This window comes from Desmodus rotundus, chromosome 3, assembly GCF_022682495.2.
Source record: "Desmodus rotundus isolate HL8 chromosome 3, HLdesRot8A.1, whole genome shotgun sequence".
Lineage (NCBI taxonomy): Eukaryota > Metazoa > Chordata > Mammalia > Chiroptera > Phyllostomidae > Desmodus > Desmodus rotundus.
This window is the reverse complement of record NC_071389.1, coordinates 13,987,455-14,009,603: the sequence shown is the minus strand read 5'-3', so window position 1 is coordinate 14,009,603 and position 22,149 is coordinate 13,987,455. Positions and strand designations below refer to the sequence as shown.

The 22,149-nt window shown below is 37.4% G+C and overlaps 1 protein-coding gene across 2 annotated transcripts in view; it reads left to right on the top strand.

Moving 5' to 3' along the window:
* The first annotated feature begins 182 nt into the window (after window positions 1-182).
* Window positions 183-22,149, top strand: part of HNRNPR (heterogeneous nuclear ribonucleoprotein R) — a 37,255-nt gene continuing 15,288 nt past the window's right edge. Inside the window, exons 1-7 of one of the 2 annotated variants that reach the window (XM_024554360.4) lie at window positions 183-316; window positions 3,474-3,639; window positions 5,889-6,007; window positions 6,817-6,924; window positions 8,835-8,948; window positions 18,663-18,839; window positions 20,584-20,719. In XM_024554360.4, coding sequence (XP_024410128.2) covers window positions 3,483-3,639; window positions 5,889-6,007; window positions 6,817-6,924; window positions 8,835-8,948; window positions 18,663-18,839; window positions 20,584-20,719 — 811 coding nt within the window. In that variant the 5' untranslated portion in view covers window positions 183-316; window positions 3,474-3,482. Of the gene's footprint in view, window positions 317-3,470; window positions 3,640-5,888; window positions 6,008-6,816; window positions 6,925-8,834; window positions 8,949-18,662; window positions 18,840-20,583; window positions 20,720-22,149 lie in introns of both variants that reach the window. The other variant, XM_045190651.3, reaches the window with a different exon arrangement.

Sequence of the window (22,149 nt, the reverse complement as noted above, 5' to 3'; positions counted from 1 at the left end):
AGGCACCACAGCCAGCGGCGCTGAGTTCCCTCATTGGCTCAACCGGTGGCTTTCCCGATTGGCTCCCGGTCGTTTAGCGTGGTACTGCTTTCTTGCTCCCATTGGTCGCATAAGCCGCCTCTCAGGCCATTGCGCGACGTGATTGCCTGGCCGCTCCAAGTCCCTGGAAGCAGTTCCGGGAAACCCCGCGTGCTGCCGGGATCGCATCTCTGTCCATGACGGGGGGAGGGGGTGGCGCGCGCGCCATTTCTAGTCGTTTTCAAAGCGCCTCGCGCTGATTCTCACGGGCCTGGCCACCGGCCCCTGCTTTTCCCTGGTGAGTCTCGCCCAGGTCCGTGGGGGGAGGGGCCGGGAGCCCCGATTCGATCCGACCCGCGCTGTGTGCCTGGTCCCCAGTTCGTTTTCGCTTCGAGGCCCCGGGGTGGGGGTGGGGATGGGCTGGGGGCGGCTGCTTCTCCGTCCCGCCGCACTGTAGAGGGCCTAGCCTCGCGGAGGCGCCTCCTCACCCTTGCTCATTCACCCCCGCCCCTTCCCGGCCCGCGTTCAGGTCCGCCGGGCGCTCTCCCCGCGGCCTGCTGCGGTTGGCAGTGCTTTTCCCGCCTCCGTCCGCCGCTCCACGCGGCCGGCCCCGGCCGGCGGCCTAAGGCGCCCGCAGCCCCATCGCTTCTCACGGCCTGAGTCGCCGCGCTGCCCGTCTCAGCCGGCGTAGCCACGAGTGGGATGTGCTGATGGTCGGGACTGGCGTGAGGGGGTGGGGTGGGCAGAGGGCGGGATGTAAACCCCGGGTTATTTGAGCCGTGAGAAAACTTTTGTGGGGAGCGGAAGACGAACGGCCGATGTGTATGGGATGCCTCCCTCCCACTCCCCCATTTTGCATGCTGCGAGCCGAGATTTGAAGGAAAAAATGACTACTAGACGCTGTGAAACTTAAGATTCAAGCAGCGCCCGAGCCACATAGTTTTAAGAATGTTTCAGGCGCACTAAATTGGAAAGGCAATTTTTAAAAAAATATGGTAGTGAGCGTGTTGTCAGCATTTAAAAAACTTATAGCCACGGGGTTCTTGAAAGGTCCAATCCTTTCATTCTGCCTGTTTGAGATTTTTGCCGTCCTTAAGAGGCTGAATTTATGTTTCATGAGTCAGTCGTAGGATAAGGGCTTGACACTCTTAAACCTTGAGATAACCGTTAGTTTTCTAGTCGTTGGTTTTTTTACAACTCGTCTCTTAATGTGAATAATATGCATAGAGATGTTTAGAAACAGTTAGGAAGGGGCTACTCTGACTTCCAAATCTCCCAGCAGCCCTTTTAAATCTTAATGAAATTTCTACTTTTTGCAAAAATGCTTAGATCAAATGACTTCAGTCACATTGGTATATTTGCTGCATCAGAAATATGGTTTGGCTGTGTGGCATTGTGTTGAATTGACACAAGAGTTTTAAGTCTCATGTGACCTAAAAGTTTTTTTTTTTTTTCTTTAATGAGCACATTGTATTTGGCTTGAAGAGACGTTTTTCCTTGATCTGAACGTTTTATTTTTCTAGAATCTAATTATTTTACTTTTTTTGGTTAAAAAATCAATTTCCAAATCAATTTGCAGAGAGCCTTTGCAATAAAATAGTCGTAAATATTTCTATCTTGTTCTTAATACACAACTTGTCATTTTGCTTTACACATACTTTAAAAAACATACCACCTTGACAGATGTTCATTGAACTTTACTGTTAAAATTTGCTTTCTTTCTGTGACTAATAGTTATTTCCAGGTGCAATACTGAAAGGGTCTTGTGATACTGAGAATTTTGAGTTCTGATGATCTTATTACGGTCGTATTTTGGGGTGGTGGGAGCTTGGGAAAACAGATCTAAATGTTCAGGAGACTTTGGACTTTAGGATGCATCTTATACAAATAGGTTGTACTAATCAGTAAACGTATTTACTGTAAGTAGTTGTTTTTTTATCAAAAGTGTGTCAGTTATGAATGTTAACCAAAACATTTAAACAAATTGCCAGTTCATCAGAGTTTGAGGCTTGTCTTGAGAAACATTTGTCAATCCAGAGTTTAAACACAGTCTGCGTCTGTATAGACATTAGTGGAGTATCAAGTCTTAATGATTTGTAATCCTAAGAAGTCATGATACTGTCTCATTTCAGAGTAACCTTTTCTGCATCTTCCTCTCTTCCTACTCTATTATCTCCTTCTTCTCAGTTTTCCTCCCTTCTTCGTTAACTAAGTATTATTGGACTTCGAAATGAAAAGTTGTTTTAAGTCAGAAAACTGATCCTGATGCATTTGCACAGTGTTTGATAAGCAATCTGGAAGTGTGGTTATCTTACGGGTTTTAGTGCTTTTTAGGAAACTTGTATTTTCTTTATAGGTGGCTAGGTATCTTGAGTTTCATCAAGAAAAGTAGGCTTTTTCTTGATCACCTTCATTTCAGTATTTGTTGCAATGTCTTTATTCTGTTGCTTACCGTCTTCATCACATTGTAAGTTCACCACAGACAAATGCACTTTAATTCTGTCTTTCGAGGAAGGAAAGAGACTGGCCTTGTACGGTTTTACTGTTTAATCTCTTCAGGGAGTTGATTCATTTCAACATTACATACAGGTTGAACATACAAAATGATTTGGGTAGGTTAATCTGAGACAGCTGATCTAAATTTATCCTAATTAATGTTTGCTGAAACTATTTGGAAGAAGTTAGGTGTCCATTCCTCATTTTTTTTTTTTTTTGCAGCTTTATTTTACTGATGTGAAAAATTTAATATGTACTCGTGATTTTTTAAAAATGAAGCAACCTCAACTCTAGCTCACTTTTTATTTTATGTGAACTTAAAACAATCTTTTAACTTTTAAACTTAGTCATTTTTTCTTTTAAATCTGTGAATGGGAATAGCAAATTAATTTTAGAACAAAAAACAATGTCAAGTTGTGATTTTTTGTTTTGTGTGAGGCGAAGAAAACCCAAACCACCACTGTGTTGAAATAGAGACAATAGAACATTTATTTCTCACCTATCTTGTATTTGAAGCAGAGTTAGGAAAATTTGAATGTTCTTAAACCTTGACTAAGTGGACTGTGGGTGTTCATTATGTTTTAAAACCGAACTTTTAAAAATTGTATAAGAATTGAGTGCTGAAGGACTTTTTAGGATTTTCTGGTGATTTGTTGATATGCTCGTCAGGACACAGCAGCTGCTTTTGTTAATCAGTGATTCTGCCTTAAGTAATTCAAGCCTTTATTTAACCTAGTGTACATGAAGTTCCTTAAAGATCTAATGCTTCCATGTACATTTTTTATGGTTTTACAGGATGGTTATTACAATTTTAGGTCAGATACATCACAAAAGGCATAAAATAATGATAGAGGTTATTAGCAGCATGTATACAAATTAGTTCAGCTAAATCATGCATTGTCCTACAAACTAGTTATTTTTGGCTTAATGTAATATAGCTCCTGAATTTTTTCCAGCAGCATAATAAAATGGCTAATCAGGTGAATGGTAATGCGGTACAGTTAAAAGAAGAGGAAGAACCAATGGATACTTCCAGTGTAACTCACACAGAACACTACAAGACACTGATAGAGGCAGGCCTCCCACAGAAGGTGGCAGAAAGACTTGATGAAATATTTCAGACAGGTATAATATGCATTTCTTGTTTCTGACTGGTTATGAAAGTGAGGGCGCAAACCACTTTAAATTTTATAGATTTTTTTAAGGTTAAATAATACTGTTTCTGATCTATGTAGAGCTGAATGTTTGTTACTTTCCCTTCATTGAAGGCATATTGGGTTTGACTTTGATATTCTTTTCTCATTATTTTGAAGCCTTAGTGTTGAATATGCAGTCTTAGTTGTTTCAGAACAGTACATCAATTTGTGTTAGATTTACCACGAATTAAAATGTATGTTTCAGCATACCAAATTTTACTTTTTTCCTTAATCTAAATCAGTCATCATTTTTCTTTTACTTTTCTACTTTTACCTTCTTAAAGTGATTGTTAAATCAGCTTAGGTCTGATTAGGTGGCATAATAAGAGGACTGGTTAGACTGTATCATCTGAAATGATAATAAATGTCAGACTCCTTGAGAGTTTGTGCCTGTCTACTCTCTGTTAGACAGAAATCCACATGTCTAATATGGAAGTGTTTGGTCTGTAACAGCTGCTTTTTTTAAATCGAAGTCCCATGGTTAAGTGCTTAAGCAAATTTGAACATATTAATATGGTTGGTTGTAAGTGGTTTGAAGTTTTAAAGAGGGAGAGAAATATTTACCCTTAGGGAGTGTTGTTCATAAATAAATGTGTCCTCCCCCTTTGGGACCATGGATGGAAACTTTCTTCCTCAGTGTTTTGTGGGCCTGTCCAGATTTTGAGAGAGAGAATTGAATTGTTTCACAAACGTGTCTGAAGTACCATAGTAACATATACTGGGTTTTTTGTCCTTAAAATTTTTTTTTAATTTGAAAAACTCAGGATAATTTCAGATATTAAAATGACATCTAAAAATGACTCCTAAGTGATGGTCCCATTTGAAAATCAGCCCTCAGGAACTTTGACATTCTGCCATAGAGAATTGGCAGTGATCTACTTAGAGATGCTCTCTTGTAGAGTGTTTTTGTTATTGATAAAAGGCTGATGGTTTAAGTGTAGGGTTGGATTGATAGAATGGATTGATGGGTGTCCTGAGTTGTGGCTTTGGGTGGTGGTATGGAATATTCAAGTAAGGAAACTCCAATTATTTAGACATGCTCATTTTGAGCTTTTAAAACAAATCATGACATTTTTTAAAGGTAACTTTGCAAGTGGCATTACATTTATTTAAAATAATATTTACTGTATGGAATAAAGTTCTTTTGGCTTTACCAAAATGGGGTCACTTTTGATGTTAGTTCATATGGACTTGGGGGTTTTAATGTGCCAAATATTTCCATTTTACATAGGATCAATTCTGAAATTTATTCCTTATACATATATATGGAGATAAATATAACACTTAACAGACTTAAGTAATTATATTTTAAACTTAGTAGATGTTCTGTGTGCAGTTAGATATACTACATATATGGAATGCAGTGTATATTTTCTGTATAGTTGACTTGTGAGTCCATAGTAAAGTCCTTAATGCCATTTGAAAAAAATTGCCATTCTTGACAGTGTTGCGAATGCCACAGCATCTTTTAAATCTCAGCTTGACACTTCAAAAGAACACAAAATGCCTTAAAATATGACTTTCAGAATTGATTGATCAAGCTGCACTTGCATTTGTAGAAAAGTTTAAAATTATGCCTTTCCACATTCTGACTGCAGCAAAGTAGATGCTTTGATAAACAGATATGTTTCGTGTTATCTTTGGTGCTAAGGAGGAAAAGCTGTTGACACTTTTTGGAGAGCAGAAAGAATTAATTTAGTAAAAATGGTTCTCTCTTTTTTCCCCCCACCTCTTGTGTGGTTAGCAACAACTACAACAGTCCATATAATTTGAAGGTTGATCCTTGGGAAATACAGTGTGTTCTTACCACTCTAACATGAATCAGAATTTGTTATATTAATGCTTAATCTGTAGTACAGTGTGTACATCCGATTTAACTGCCAAGATTTAAACCTTTTGATGAGTGGGAAATGGGATTAGGATTTTTGTTTTCTTGTGGGGTATGGGGATTGAAATTCATATTTATAGTTATTGACATTTTAGCTTTTATTTTCATATTTGTACTCTTGGCCTGTCTATATAGTAATTGTATACCTGTCTGTATGCAAAGAGTTAAATGAAAATGTAGTTTGTTAGTGATAGTACTGAATATAACTATTCTTGATTAAACATTGATAGCACAGTGTAGATTATCCCTTTTGTTGCAATAATGTTACTCCTTTTCAATTTCATTTGTAGGATTGGTAGCTTATGTCGATCTTGATGAAAGAGCAATTGATGCTCTCAGGGAATTTAATGAAGAAGGAGCTCTATCTGTACTACAACAGTTCAAGGAAAGTGACTTATCACATGTTCAGGTAAGGCCATTACTCAGAATGTCTTTGAACAACTAGTGACCTGAAATTAGTTTATTATTATTTTTTTCCTGTGGAGAAGTGGTATTTTTTGTTTGCGATTATCTCTACTTCTTTTATAAAATTAGTTTTAAGGAAAACAAAGATCTGTTATGGCAGAATTTTCAGAAACACAAGTGTAAAGTAAAAGTCTCCCTCATTCCCTGTTTGTAGTAAGTTACTTTCAAAACTTAAAATCTGCCCTAACCAGTGTGGCTCAGTTGGTGAAAGGTGAAAGGTCGCTGGTTCAATTCCTGGTCATGGCACATGCCTGGGTTGTGGATTAGGTCCTGGGACAGGGCATGTATGAGAGGCAGCCAATAGATTTTTCTTTTTCACGTTGGTGTTTCTTTCCCTCTCTTTCTCCTTCCCTTCCCTCTCTCTAAAAATAAAAACAAGCTTTTTTAAAAAAAAAAACTTAAAATCAAAGTTTGCTAATTGTTACTAGTTTTACATGTTTAAATTACTCAGATTTTTGGATCATGTGATTCTGTCTTATTGTCTTGAAGGGAAGTAATGTAGGTGGGAGAAATAGTTTTGGGACATGTGGCAAAGATAGCCCAGATGCATTTATATCAACATATGGAAGACTGTCTTGCTGCTTTTGCTCCACTCCCTGGCACATAGTAACTACTCAGCAAATACTTATTTGAGTGAATACATGAGTAAATGTTTTGTTAAAATTCTGGTCTTCTGCAATTGAATTTAATTATGTATTTGACCCTTCGACGATTCCTGGTAATTCTTTTTCATTGCGTAACTGCTTGTTCTAGAACAAAAGTGCATTTTTATGTGGAGTTATGAAGACCTACAGGCAAAGGGAGAAACAGGGGAGCAAGGTGCAAGAGTCTACGAAGGGACCTGATGAAGCAAAGATCAAGGTAAAACTTGACTTGGTAATGAAGTCAAACAGTTTTTATAGTTTCACTTTTTAAAATTAGTGTTTAGAAATGAAACAATTTAGGGAAAATTAGAAGAATTTTGGAGGCAAACATTTAATTCTATATTTGGTGAAAAAACCCAATTCCAGACTCCCTCATTCCTTGTTCTTCAGACTGTGAATGATATCTATTTATTGATGCTTCTTATAATAGTTTCTTGGATTGATCCAATCATATCTCTGGTTCATTTCCAAGCACTTTGTTTTGTTTTTCTCTTGGTAAAAAGTGTTCCTTTAACTGCTTTGGTTTCTTTGAATTTTTATTTACCTCAGTTTATTTATAAACAGAATGGTAATAGTATCTACCTCGTAGCAGTTGTGAGGATTGAAAGAATTAAGATACAGAAAGTGCTTAATAATGCCTTGGAATGTAGCAAAAACTGTTAACTATGAACCGTTATTTTACTATTTAGATAAACTGCTCTGAAAGGTAAAGATAGGGCATTTAGTGAAAGACTAGTGAACCTGATTTCTTAGTTAAATGGACATTGATGTTTTGCTGCGGTGATAGACTTTCCAATTTGAAATACTTTATTTGATATTGAAGTTGTTTGTACAGTTTTTTGTAGATGTGAAATGTAAATTATAGTTTCTGCCATATAACTAGTTTATATAGAGCTCTTTTGTACTTTTCCCCCTTATTTATAAAATGGCATAACCACATTCGTACGTTTTTTTAAAAAATTAAAATTGTGAAATTCTATTTGATGTAATGTGTGTGTTTTTCTTAACTTACTACTGTTTATTGAATAAGCCTATATTTTCTAAAGCTATTTGCTCTCTGTATGTAATATGTATATATTACATTACACAAGTATCATTTGTAAATAAGTAAATGCATATTAATGTATTACATGTATTTTTATGTTTAAAAGTAGAGTCAAAGGTAAAGCAGTGGAGGGCCTAAGGTAACTCTGGTATCCCATGGTGCTTCCGAAGATATTTTTGAAAACCACTGAACTGGGTGGTATCTAAAATCCCTTGTTGCCCTGACATTGTATGATTTTAAAAACCTGAAGTGTCAGACTCCCCTTCTAGGTAGATTGCATTTCTTTTTCTCCCATTGTGTCTTTGTTCTCTAGGCCTTTCATATGAGCACAGCCTTTGAGGACAAGGACTTTACTTTTTTTCCTGTAATTCCTCTTAACACCTAATATAATGTTGTGAGAAAGTTGGAAATTGGGAAATAGTAGGTTTTATTTTTTGAATCCTGAATATATTCATTTGGCAATTGCCAAATATTTTGAGTATGCTGTATGAGAAATTGTCTGGATCTTAAAAAGCTTATGGTATAACAGGAGTACAAAACAAAAGGATCAAACCAAACAGGTCAGATTATTTGAGTACAAGAGAAGGAGTAGGAAGATGTGACAAATAGTAAATGAGGTGAGCTGCACGAGAGGTAGGACTTTTGATTTTTTTAATGATAGCAAACAGTTGCTATAAGTATGGTATGTAAGGGAACAAGTAAGGAAACCGGTCTAATTGAAGTAGAGGAGGTACAGAATGAGGAGCTGTGGTACGTAAGTATGAATTGGTATGAATTGAATCAGCTTATGTTGAATTTTTAATAATTCTTGTCCCTATTTTCTGTTCTCGTAACAAGAAAGTGGTATGTCTTTAGAGACTTAATTTGTCCACGACTTTTCCATTAAATGGATGGAAAGAAGTAAAATAAAGTGGGAGCATTGTGTGCGAGGAACCAGTGTGAATTTTCTTTTTTTTTTTTTAACCTAATTTGAACTAACTACATAGCCTATGAGGTTGGGGTGCCTTTTAGAAAGTATTAATACACTGATTTGTGTGTGATATTTAATATCCAAGTATAAACAGATGTGTAATTATCTGTAGGCCTTGCTCGAGAGGACTGGTTATACTCTGGATGTGACCACAGGGCAGAGGAAATATGGCGGTCCCCCGCCAGACAGTGTGTACTCTGGCACGCAACCTGGAATTGGAACAGAGGTAAGTGTTGTTCAGCTGTTTGCCAAAATCTTTCTAGTGTGTAGATTATCTATTGTGTGATTAGGAAAAATACTTGATTCTTTTCAAAGTTTCAGTTACTGTTTTTTGGATATCCACCTATATTTTGCTGCATCATAACAACAGATTACTAATGTGACTGGTAGATGCCCAAATACTTGGCAAAGGAATGTAGAATTCTTGGAACTGGTTGCTAAAACTATGCAGATAGCAACACACCATTTTAGGTGCTTGAGGTGGGGTTATTTATTTATTTTTTCTTAAGATTTATTTAGCCCTGGCTGGTGTAGCTGAGTGGATTGAACGTGAACCTGTGAACCAAAGGGTTGCCGGTTCAATTCCCAGTCAGGGCACATGCCTGGGTTGCGGGCCAGGTCCCCATTAGGGGGTGCTAGAGAGGCAACCACACATTGGTGTTTCTCCCCCTCTCTTCCCCCTCCCTCCCCTCAAAATACATAAAATCTTTTTAAAAAAAAAACTAAATTATTTAATGTTAATATAATTATTGTTAGAGTTGGAATTGAGACTATAAGCCATCTGTGATCCTTATAGGAGCAAGTGTCCTCAAAAAATAGTGTACAAGTGTCCTGCCTAGTGTGGCTAGTAGATTGAGGCCGGCCTGTGAACCGAAGGGTCACCAGTTCAATTCCTAGTCAGGGCACAGGCCTGGGTTGCAGGCCAGGTCCTCAATAGGGGTGCACAGTAGGCAACCACACATCGATGTTTCTCTCCCTCTCTGTCTCCCTCCCTTCCCCTCTCTCTCAAAATAAATTAAAAAAAAGAAAAAACCCAAACCATAGTGTACAAGTGAATAATAATTGGCCTTTTTTCACTTTTGTCCCCCCATTATCCCCTCCCTGCCTACCCTGTATCCTTTATTTTTAATGTTCTACTTTGTAGTGAACTCTTTCAAATCTGCATTTATACTTAAACAATAAGAAATAAAGTTCAACTTTTTTCTTACTTTTTTCCTACAGCATACGTATTTCTTTCTAATGTTTTTAATTTTTTTTCTTAGTATCCAGATTTTTTTTCTTATCTTCAACCCTCATATAAAATGATTAAAATGGAATTGCTCCCTTGTCTTTACTTTGTTTTTGAGGCACCCTAGAACACCTCCAAGAGGGGAATACAATTTGAAAAAGTATAGTATACCATTCATCATGTGATACCCATGTTTAGTATTTACCAATTATTACATTTAGTCTTATTTCTTCAACTAATTATAAAATCCTTAGGACTAAAAATTAAATCTATATAATACTGTTATGTTCTTTACAACTCTCAAAACAGCCTGGTATAAATTTTATTGGTGGTATATATTTCATAATTATAAAAATGAACTTTTCTAGCCTATTAGATATGTTTCATTAATGGAGACTTATTTTATCTTTGCTTTATATAGATGAGGAAGGAGTTTACTAGTACTCTAAGATTTCCTGGAAGCATTTGAATAATTTAATAGGAAACTATTTTGAGTAGTTAGAAACAAATAGTTGATATGCTAACTGTAAAACATGTATCATTCTCTTATATTGCATTGCCTCTTTAGGAGAAAGATGCAATTTTCTATATATTAGATATCATTACATACAGCAGATATTGTTGTAGCAAAGTCCTTATATGAGATCACCAGCTTAAGTCACTCTTGTCAAGAAATTTGTTTCAATACAAGTAAAATCTGTAATGTGAAGATTTGGGTTCCTCCCATAAATTTAAATTTTACAAGATTTGACCTATACTTGTACAAAATTAAAGTTTTGGAAAGTTAGAAAAACAGATTTTTTTTTTCAATTGACAGTCATTTTTTATTAATTTCAGGTGTACAGCAAGAAAAATAGGTTTTTAACACATTGGGTGGCTAGTAGATTTAATAAATTGGTTTTAATTGGTGTCATTTTTGATGCAGTGAGCTCTAGTGCTTTTGTTCTTTCATGTTTCATTAGAGTCATTAAAACTTTTTAGCACTTGCGCTGGTTGGGTAACTCAGTTGGTTAGAGTGTTGTCCTGATATGCCAAAGTTGTGGCTTTGATCCCTGGTTGGGGCACATACAAGAATCAACCATTCAGTGCATAAATAAGTGGAACAACAAATTGATGTTTCTTGCCCCACCCCTCCACCAATCAATCCTCTTTCTCTAAAATCAATGTTAAAAAATTTTTTAAAGCACTTTAAGCTCTTTTGTTTAAAAATATTTTATTTATTTATTTTTGGAGAAAGGAAGAGAGAGAAATATCAGTGTGTAGTGCCTCTCATGTACCCTCAACTGGGGACCTGGTCTGCAACCCAGGCATGTGCCCTGACTGGGAGTCAAGCCAATAAACCTTTGGTTCGCAGGCTGGCACTCAGTCCACTGAGCCACACCAGCCAGGGCTAAAAAATTTCAAGCTTTCGATTGAGGAAGTTGAAATGAGGGTCAGTGCCTGAGAATGACAATGTTAAAAACTTAAATTATGTGAATGAAAACTATGATGTTTTATCATTGGATAAAATCTACTGTAAATTAATTCTATAAATGAGGACTCATTAACAGATGTTGTTCCTAAGCTAGAGAGAGACAGAGAAACATCGATGTGAGAGAAAGATTGATTGGTTGCATCCCATATGCACTGAAACTAGAGATCAAACCTGCAACCTCGGTGTGTGCTCTGACCGGGGATGGAACTAGCCTTTTGTTGTACTGGGCGATTGCTCAACCTACCTAGCCACCCAGCCAGAGCTAGTTTGTGTTTGAATACTGTTTAGTTTTAGCCTTTTTAAGTTCTTTTAATGTCCTAAGGTAAACTGATCTTGAAATGAGGCCATCTCTTATTTCTCAGATAAATCAGTATTTATGGCCTGTTTCTTTATGGACCTCAGTGATTTATAATATCGGGTACTTTGTTGGCCACAGATTTGTAGATGTTTCTTCTAAAATAAAGTTGCATTCTCTGAGGAAATACATAAGTTGGACTTCTAACATTCAAATAATAGAGTACAATGAGCTCATTCTTACGAATCCTTTCTGTAAAGTGATTATTCAATCATTAAATTATTTTACTGAAAATACAGGTATGCTTAGGAGGCAAACTTGTCTGGTTCAAAAGATACAGGCACATGTGTTATATGAGTAGTAGTATAATCTGACATTCAGCTTCCTCACTTGGTTGTGTGTCAGATATATTAAATATTTTCATAGTGCCACTGCATGTACTCTTTCTTTGCTTTTCCATGTACTTGCAATGGGTAGGGAGGAAATTTGGGTGGTGGATAATGTAATTATGAAGCACCATTGAATTATGGTAATAAAAAATAGAGCTGAATTTACTTCCCAGAATGGTTTTAAGATATTCTCAAATATAAAAATATTTTCACCAAAGTAGGCTGGAAAGCCTAGCCACATTAAAGATGGATTTCAGCCCTGGCTGGTGTGGCTCAGTGGATTGACCACCAGCCTGGGAACCAGAAGGACACAGGTTCAATTCCTGGTCAGGGCACATCCCTGGGTTGTGGGCCAAGACCCCAGTTGGGGGTGTGTGAGAGGCAACTGATCAATATTTTTCTCCCACGTGATTCTCTCTCTTTCCTCTCTCTAGAAATAAATAAAATAAGTAAAAAATGCATTTCAAAATTAATATCAATTCTTGTATATTTCTTATGTCAGGATACCTTTTATCAGTAGCTTTATTTTTTTAGTGCTAGGCCCTAAAAAGATTTTAGAGTTGATACATTTGTTGAATGATGATGCATGTTGATATAGCTGAAGCTAGTGAGAAGAGGTCAGAAAATGGATATTTATCAATAGGTTGGATGTAGGGATACAAGAAAAAGGAGCCAAGGATGACTTCAAGGCTTCTGACCTGAGTACCTGGAAGGATGGAGTGCTATATACTGAAATAAGGAAGGCTGTGTTGAAGAGTGAATTAGCAGGATTGAAAGGTAGCAGTGGTGCTGTCCTGGACATGTTATGTGTAGATGTCTCAGACCTCTGAGTCTAGCTGTTGTATGATCAGTTGCTTATATGAATTTGGAATTCAGGGGAGAGTTTTGGCTGGAGATTATAAATATGGGGAGACAAAAACATCTATGTGGTATTTAAAAACCATGAGTTTGGGTGCGGTCACCAAGGAAGTTGTATGTAGCTTAGAGAAAAGGTCTAAGGTCTGAGCCCTGAGCCCTTCAACATTTAGAGTTTGGGGAGATGAGGAGGAACTAACAAAGGACATTGAGAAGAGCAAGCCAATGTGACATAAGAGAAAAACCAGGAGTGTGGTGTCTCAGAAGTCAAGTTAAGAAAGTTTTCACAGATGGAATGATAGTCAGTTATATCAAACTTTGCAAGTAAGATGAGGACTGAATTGATATTTGATTGTAGTTGACTTTGATAGGAATAGTGGTAAAAGTCAGATTTGGAGAACATCGAAGAGAGTAGGAGATAAGGAATTTGAGATAGCAAGTAGATAAAGTTTTGTGGGTTTTTTGGAGGAATTTTGCTACAGAGGGTAGCAGAGAAATGGGAAAATAACTGGAAGGCGTTTATAGTCAAGATACACTTGTATTTTTGTTTAAATTTCAAGGGAGAAATTATACTTGTGCTGATGGAAATGATTGATATATGAAAGCGGAAATTGATAAAATTGTTATTGGTCTGTGTGTCCTTGAGCAGGAAAGAAGGGATGGGATCTAGTTAGTGCAGAAGTTAACAGTATGAGGTAGATGCTCACTTACACATTTGTTCAAAGATGAGCAACCACTGCGTCCAGTGCTGGGAATAAAATAACAAGTTGTGAGTTCTCTACTGACATGCAGATTGAATAACACCCTCTTGCTGGTGTTATTCCCAGATGAGGATATTGAGATTCACTGATTAAGAAACTTGATCAAGGTAACTAAAATGAGGGTTTGAAATCAATGTAATTTGTGTTTTTAAACATTTTTTTATTTTTAATTTTTTAAATATGCTTTATTGATAATGCTATTACAGTTGTCCCAATTCACCCCCTTCACTCCACTCCATCCTGCACACCCCCTCCCTCCCACATTCCCCCCCTATAGTTCATGTCCGTGGGTCATACATACAAATTCTTTGGCTTCTACATTTCCTATACTATTCTTACCCTCCCCCTGTCTATTTTCTACCTACCATTTATGCTACTTATTCTCTGTACCTTCCCCCCCACTCCCCTGTTGATAACCCTCCATGTGATCTCCATTTCTGTGGTTCTGTTCCTGTTCTAGTTGTTTGCTTAGTTTGCTTTTGTTTTTGTTTTAGGTGTGGTTGTTAATAACTGTGAGTTTGCTGTCATTTTTACTGTTCATATTTTTTATCTTCTTTTTGTTAGATAAATCCCTTTAACATTTCATATAATTAGGCCTGGGTGATGATGAACTCCTTTAACTTGACATTATCTGAGAAGCACTTTATCTTCCCTTCCATTCTAAATGATAGCTTTGCTGGATAGAGCAATCTTGGGTGTAGGTCCTTGCCTTTCATGACTTGGAATACTTCTTTCCAGCCCCTTCTTGCCTGGAAGGTCTCTTTTGAGAAATCAGCTGACAGTCTTATGGGAACTCCTTTGTAGGTAACTGTGTCCTTTTCTCTTGCTGCTTCTAAGATTCTCTCCTTCTCTTTCATCTTGGCTAATGTAATTATGATGTGCCTTGGTGTGTTCCTCCTTGGGTCCAGCTTCTTTGGGACTCTCTGAGCTTCCTGGACTTCCCGAAAGTCTATTTCCTTTGCCAGATTAGGGAAGTTCTCCTTCATTATTTGTTCGAATAAGTTTTCAATTTTTTGTTTTTCCTCTTCTCCTTCTGGCACCCCTATAATTCGGATGTTGGAACGTTTAAAGATGCCCTGGAGGTTCCTAAGCCTCTCCTCATTTTTTGAATTCTTGTTTCTTCATTCTTTTCTGGTTGGATGTTTGTTTCTTCCTTCTGGTCCATACTGTTGATTTGAGTCCCAGTTTCCTTCCCATCACTATTGGTTCCCTGTATATTTTCCTTTGTTTCTCTTAGCATAGCCTTCATTTTTCCATCTAATTTGTGACCAAATTCAACCAATTCTGTGAACATCCTGATTACCAGTGTTTTGAACTGTGCATCTGATAGGTTGGCTATCTCTTCATCGCTTAGTTGTATTTTTTCTGGAGCTTTGATCTGTTCTTTCATTTGGGCCATTTTTTTTTTTGTCTTGGTGCGCCTGTTACGTAAAGGGGCAGAACCTTAGGTGTTCACCGGGGTGGGGTAATGCTCCTCACTGCACAGTGATGCTGTATGTGGGGGAGGGGGCCGAGAGGGAGCAATGGCGCTTGCTCCACTCTCTGCCGGATTTCAGTCACTTCTTCCACTATCCACAATCAAATTGGGCCCCTCTGGTGCTGATTCCCAATTGGGTGGGTGGGCTTGTGCACGATCTAGGCCCCCAGGCCCCTGTGGGTCTCTCCAATGAACTCTCCTGTGAGGCTGGGAGTTTCTCCTGCTGCCACCTCCGGTGTTTTCACAGCCCCCACAGGTGTTTTCAATCAGAGGTTTGAGGCTTTATTTCCCTGCACTGAGGCCCTGGGTTGGGTGGTCTGCTTCGCTACCCTGCCGTTCCTCCTGCGGGGGAGAGAGAAAAACATTGCTAAGTTGCCTTCTCTTCCGTGCCCCGATCCATGATCGAACCTGCAACCTGAGTATGTGCCTGATTGGTAATCTAACCTGTGACCTTTTGGTCTATAGGGTGAAGTCGCAACCAACTGAGTCACATGAGCCAGGGCAAGAGGAACTGTTTAAAACTAGGCAGTTGGAGATAGAGAATTCTGTTTGGGATGGGGATCTGGCAGATGACTGTAGAGTTGTAGATTTGAGGAGTGGAGAAAATACCGTGAAGAATAGTAGAGCCATAGTTTTGGGAAACACAGATTATTGTTAGAATAGAAGAATCACCACAGAAAGGATAGAAGAGTAATTAAAGGTAAGAAGAGCAGGTTAGTGGAGGGTTCTGAAAACTTAAAAGGATTTTCAGAAGGTAGCAATCACCAGTGCTCATGCTTGCTGAGAAGGCAGGGATGATGAGACTGAGGAAAGACATTTTGGTCATTAGAAGTTACTGACATTTGGGCATACAGTTTAGTGTTAGAGGAAGAAGTCGATTTTAGAGAGTTAGAGTATAGGTGCCAAGTGTTTTTCAGAGGGGGTTGTCATTAGAAAGATGGTTCTGTAGGGTTACTATTGACATGATGCCTTAAATGTCTTATTTTTACTTCTCTGTAGTTGCACAGTACTGAGCACATAGATGTGTTGAAAAGAAGAACAGCATGAGTAAAACAAAAGATGAGCCGTATGTTCAAAGCACATACCGTATTTTGCTGTGTATAGTGTGCACTTTTGGACACCAATTTTTCAGGGGAAAATAAGGGTGTGCATTATACATGGATATATAAGGATTACCCTCCATGGTATAACAATGGGTAGAGTAATCCGGTGTATAATGTGCACAAACACATGGGCGCTCATCACACACGGCAAAATACAGTAAATGTGAAAGGAAAGATATATAAGCTAAAGTGAAGGGTTTTTGTTTGTATCTTGTTTTGTTGTGGGAGATTTAGCATGTTCAAAGATGGGAAAGAACCAGTTGACAGGAAGGGATGTACTGAGGAAAATAAAAGAGTTTAAGGAAAAAAGGCTTATTATTATTTCCAGAAAAAGTTGGTGAACAAACAGTGTGCTTATTTATTAGTGTTAAAAAGTTAACCTTGGGCCCTGACTGGTGTGACTCAGTGGATTGGGCGTAGTTCTGCAAACTGAAAGGTTCCTGGTTTGTTGATTCCCCTCCAGGGCACAGGCCTGGGTTGTGGGCCAGGTCCCCAGTTGGGGGCGTGGGAGAGGCAACTGATGTTTCTCTTTCTCTTGTAGATGTTTTTCTCTCTTTCTCCCTCCCTTCCCCTCTCTCTAAATATAAATAAAATCGTTTCTTAAAAAAAGGTAACCTTGGAAAGGAAGTAAATCTAATTCTCTGAGGTATAAGGAAAGAAGTGAAAGTAGATATTGAGAAAGGATGTTAAGGTTCAGAGGAAAAAATAAGAGGAAACCAGTAACTTTCCCAGATGACCTTAAAATGACATTTAGTGAATAAGAATTGGAGACTTCAAGGAAGTGGAAGATTTGGAATAGCTGTTCTGTGAGAATTCTGTTAGAGAGTCAGTAGACCTCGAGTTTTACCTGACAGCAGTGAAGGGGAATCTGAGTCTGTTTTTTTAAGATTTTATTTATTTACTTTTAGAGAGAGGAGAAGGGAGGGAGAAAGAGGGAGAGAAACATCGATGTGCGAGAGATACTTCAATCTGTTGCCTCTCACAGGTTGCCAACTGGGGACTTGGCCCACAACACAGGCATGTGCCCTGACTGGGAATAGAACCTGCAACCTCTCAGTTTGTAGGCTGTTCGCAGGCCAGCACTCAATCCACTGAGCCACACCAGCCAGGGCGAATCTTGAGTTTTTTGAAAAGGAACTGTTGTAGAGCTCAACTTCAGAAATTTAATATCTAGTATAACTTTGACATCTTTTGGATTGCTGTTAATAATCATGTCATTTTTAGAATATGAGACATTGATGTAGAAGAGTTTTCACAATTTATACTATGCAAACACTAGTTTACTTTTTAACATTTTGTGTGTGGATTGCAAATGTCTTAACACAAAAAAATGCTTTTAATGTTGCTGATGTGGAAACTTGAAGGAAATTGTATGAAATATTGAGGGTTTCTGGTTATTTAATTCTAATTTATCATTGTGTATTATAATTTAATTCTAGTATATAATTTTAATTAAAATAGAACACCCAATCTTAATATGGTGAAGAATTTTTTTCATCCCTTAAAATGTAATATTTTGTTAGGGATGGATTGACACCCTAGAGTTTTAAATAATCAAAATTTTAGAGTTGAGAAGACTTGAGGAAAACCACATTAATCTTTTATTCAATTACTGTTTTATAAAAATGCAGACATTTCCATGAAGATACATATGTACCCTTTATTCCATTTTGTAAAAATGGAATACAGATTATAAATATTCAAATTTTAGTACAAAATTTGCACACTTAAAAAATTTTTTTACTTATTTATTTTGGGGAGGGGAGGGAGAAAGAGAGGGAGAAAAACATCAGTGTGGTTGCCTCTCACACACCCCCAACTGGGGACCTGACCTGCAACCCAGGCATGTACCCTGACTGGGAATCGAACCGGCAACCCTTTGATTCACAGGCCGGCACTCAGTCCACTGATCCACACCAGTTAGGGCCAAAATTTGCACTCTTATCAATCAGTTTCCATATTTCAGTACAGAATATTGTTTTATGTTGATGACTCAAGTCATTATTATAAAAATTAGGGTTAGTTTTGTAAGATTCAAATTGTCCCCATTCCTGCTTTTAATCATCTTTTGGTCCCCACCCCCTTAAAGAAAAGGCAGTTAGCCCTGACTGGGGTTGCTCAGTTGGGCATCGTCCCACAAAAGGTCGCCTGTTAGATTCTGGTCAGGGCACATGGCTGGGTTGCATGTTTGGTTCCTGATCAACAGATCAATGTTTCTCTCTCTTTCTCCCTCCCTTTGCCTCTCTCTAAAAATACATAAATAAACCACTCTCCCTTTTTTTTTTTAAAGGCAGTTAGGCTTTATAGCTCTAAAATCAAATGTTTACATTGGATTCTAATATAGATGTTTTATTTCAGGTCTTCGTAGGTAAAATACCAAGAGATTTATATGAGGATGAGTTGGTGCCCCTTTTTGAAAAGGCTGGTCCCATTTGGGATCTACGTCTTATGATGGATCCACTGTCTGGTCAGAACAGAGGGTATGCGTTTATCACCTTCTGTGGAAAGGAAGCTGCACAGGAAGCTGTTAAACTGGTATGTGATAAAAAACAGATATCTACTGTGTAGCAAGTCATTATTTGAGAGAATTACCTCAATTAAAAATGTTTGCAGTTAACATTGTTTCATTTTCTTTAGTTGTTGCTCTGAATGTTTTTATATTGACTGAGTTGGTATGTGGCCTTTGCTCTATATTTTCTGAATATAAAAGTAAAAAAACAAATACCCAAGAATTAATATGCTTGAGAAAGTCTCCCATTATTCTAAAAAATTATTAGAGTGATTAGTATCTAAAATTTCATTTCAATATTTGTCTCCTGCAGATCTCTCTTACGATGTTAGACAAAAAAAGATGTCAGTTCTTGCTGTTGAACTTTATGATAGGATTCTTAAAGTAATGAAGGCTTAGGACACTTGCCAATTCAGGAAATGGTTCTGAATATGTTTTGTTTTTTGTCATAGCCTAATCATACAATTTATTTATTTTCTATAAGTTATTTATATTCTTCTTTTCTATAGTTTTGTTTCCAGGTCATTTAGTCTTCTCTGTCTTAAATCTTTCTCTTTTTTACTATTTTATAACAAGTATTTCGTTAATTTCTTTTCGTAGGGCCTTCTTCTACTGTTTGTATTTATGAGTAATAGTAGTAACAAGAGTCCTGCAAATTAAATATATCTTTACCCCTACTGTATTAAGGTACTACCATCTCAGTAACTTAAAATAACAATATCATTGTTTTTTGACATAAACTTTTGCCAGACATCTATCTGAAGGCCTCACTTAGGTTCTAGTCCTTCTAGAACAGTAGTCCCTTTCACCAAGGCTTTTGTTTCATTGGTTGCCTTTATATTAGTCCCACTTCTAGCTTGAAGATTTTAAAGTTTTATTTCCATGTTCTGGCAACATATGGATGATTTCATTTAATAATAACATGTCTTTTAGTAAATAAATGGGTAAGTAATGTTAAAGCATGAGAAGCTAAAGTTTATCAAGGAAATCATATAGTGATTTTAAATAAAACTTTTTATATCATTTTATATAACTTTGAAAATATTGTGTTCGGCATGCAGTTTAAAACCTTGTATGTATGTATATGTAGAGTTTTGTGGTTTGTGTAGAATGTGAAGTTCTTCTAAAATTCTTTTGCATTGATGAAACATAGTTGTTACTCTTTATATATATAATTATTTTGCCAATGTCTTATCTACATACAATTTCATCTCTAAGGTACTTTTTATAAAATATCTCTGGGAAAAAATTATTTTATGTTTTTTATCTTATATATTTACTTTTTTAGAGAGAGAGGAAGGGAAGGAGAAAGAGAGGGAGAGAAACATCAATGCTTGGTTGCCTCTCACACGCCCCTCCTGGGGACCTGGCCTGTAATCCAGGCATGTGCCCTGACTGGGAATCAACCAGCGACCCTTTCATTCGCAGCCTGTGCTCAGTCCACTGAGTTATACCAGCCAGGGCTGGAAAAAGTTTTTAGATAGATAAAATTGAAATATAAAATAAGATAATTTTAAAAATATAGTGAGAGTAGCTTTCAGTCATTTATAATATGGAGGAACAGTGAAGGTTAACAAAACCAAACTAAAATGAGGGACTGACTATGACAAGTTTTAAGAATACATGTTTGCATTATGGCAAGCCTGAGGGAACTCGTGAGTTCATGAAGCCTGGAGTGTTTGACCTGAAAGTATTGAATTGTTTAGATTGAGATCACTTGTCCTGAGTTTGGGGTGGTTGTGGGGTGTCTGGTTCTTTTCTTCCTTGCAGTGTGACAGCTATGAAATTCGTCCGGGTAAACACCTTGGAGTATGCATTTCTGTGGCAAACAACAGGCTTTTTGTTGGATCAATTCCAAAGAATAAGACTAAAGAAAACATTCTGGAAGAATTCAGTAAAGTCACAGGTAAAACAAAAATGTATTTAGAAGTTAATTTTGGGAAATCCGTGGTACTTTTATAAGGACAAAAAAAAAAGGAGTTGTCGATTTAAGAGTTCAAATGTGTGTCCAGTGTCAAAATTGCCTCCTTTTTGCTTATAGTGGTTTGAACTAAGCAAGTTCCCTCATTTCCTTAATATCTTGGAATGTACTCTTCACTTCTTTACCTTAATTGAAGTTTGGCTTTTTACCAGAACTATTGCCAGAGCTTTTGCCCTGTGTTCCTCAGGTGAGGGCTCTTTCCCCTCTGACATTTAGTGAAGAGCCTGACATTCGTTCAGGGTCAAGGGGTTGAGAATTCTTATTTTCTTCCTGTTGCCCCGTCTAGATTATATTTTTCAAAATTTCCAATTGTAAATTCATGGAATTGATTGAGAAGTACCTTTTATTCACAGGTCTGTATACATTTATATATAACTGAAACAAAATTTAATGAAACCCGATTTTCATTATTACTCACAATTTAGTCAGTTCTATTCCATTTCATTTTTTAAAATGCTGTTGGAGATCTAAATGCTAGGTGTGATTCAAAAACCACTGTTTTAGACTATTACTTTGTACCCTTAAATAATAGACCACTATTCCTTTACATTTTTGTCATCCAGCTATACTATCTTTTCTCCTTCCTTCAGGCTGTCACCTATTGTTTTTCTGGTTTCAATTTCAGTCTTTTATTAATGGAAGATTGGTACTGGCTCACAGTCATCCTTTTCTGCCCTAAATTGACTTACTCTTAGTCCTTTTTACATGTATATGGTTGAACCATCCAAAGCCTAGCCTCCTAGTTTTATGACGACCTCATCTCCAGTCCTTTAGCTCCCCAACGTCCAGATCACATTCTGTATCTTGTTGCCACAAATTCTAACCACTCTGGAATTTTTGACTTCTATCACCCCATGATTCCCATGTTGTAATCACTGCCCCTATTCGTCATAATTGTGTCGGTCTAATACCCATACTGGTGCTATTTTTTGACCTCATCAGTTTATTACCTGCCAGCTTATTTCTGACTTTATGTCCATTTATTCATTCATTCCAAGTGTTTCTCTAGTGCCTATTAAGTGCTGTTACTGTACTATGTGCTGGGGGGTACAGTGGTGAATAAGAGAGATCTATTCTCTGCCCTTGTAGAGTTTATATTCTGGGAAAGGAGAGAAGACCAAAAAAATATTTACACATTGTGGTAAGCACCATGTGTAAAGAGAGCAATAAAGGATATTTTGCTACAGAATAGCTACTATCCTGGTTTTGTTGGTTATGGAAGGCTTTTCAGGTAAAGTGACATTTCATTCACAACATTAACAATGAGGAGAATGGATTGGCGTACAAAGAGCCGAGGGATGTCATTCTGAGACTGCAATACTTGTCAGTATTCTAAGGCAAGAATGACCTTGGTA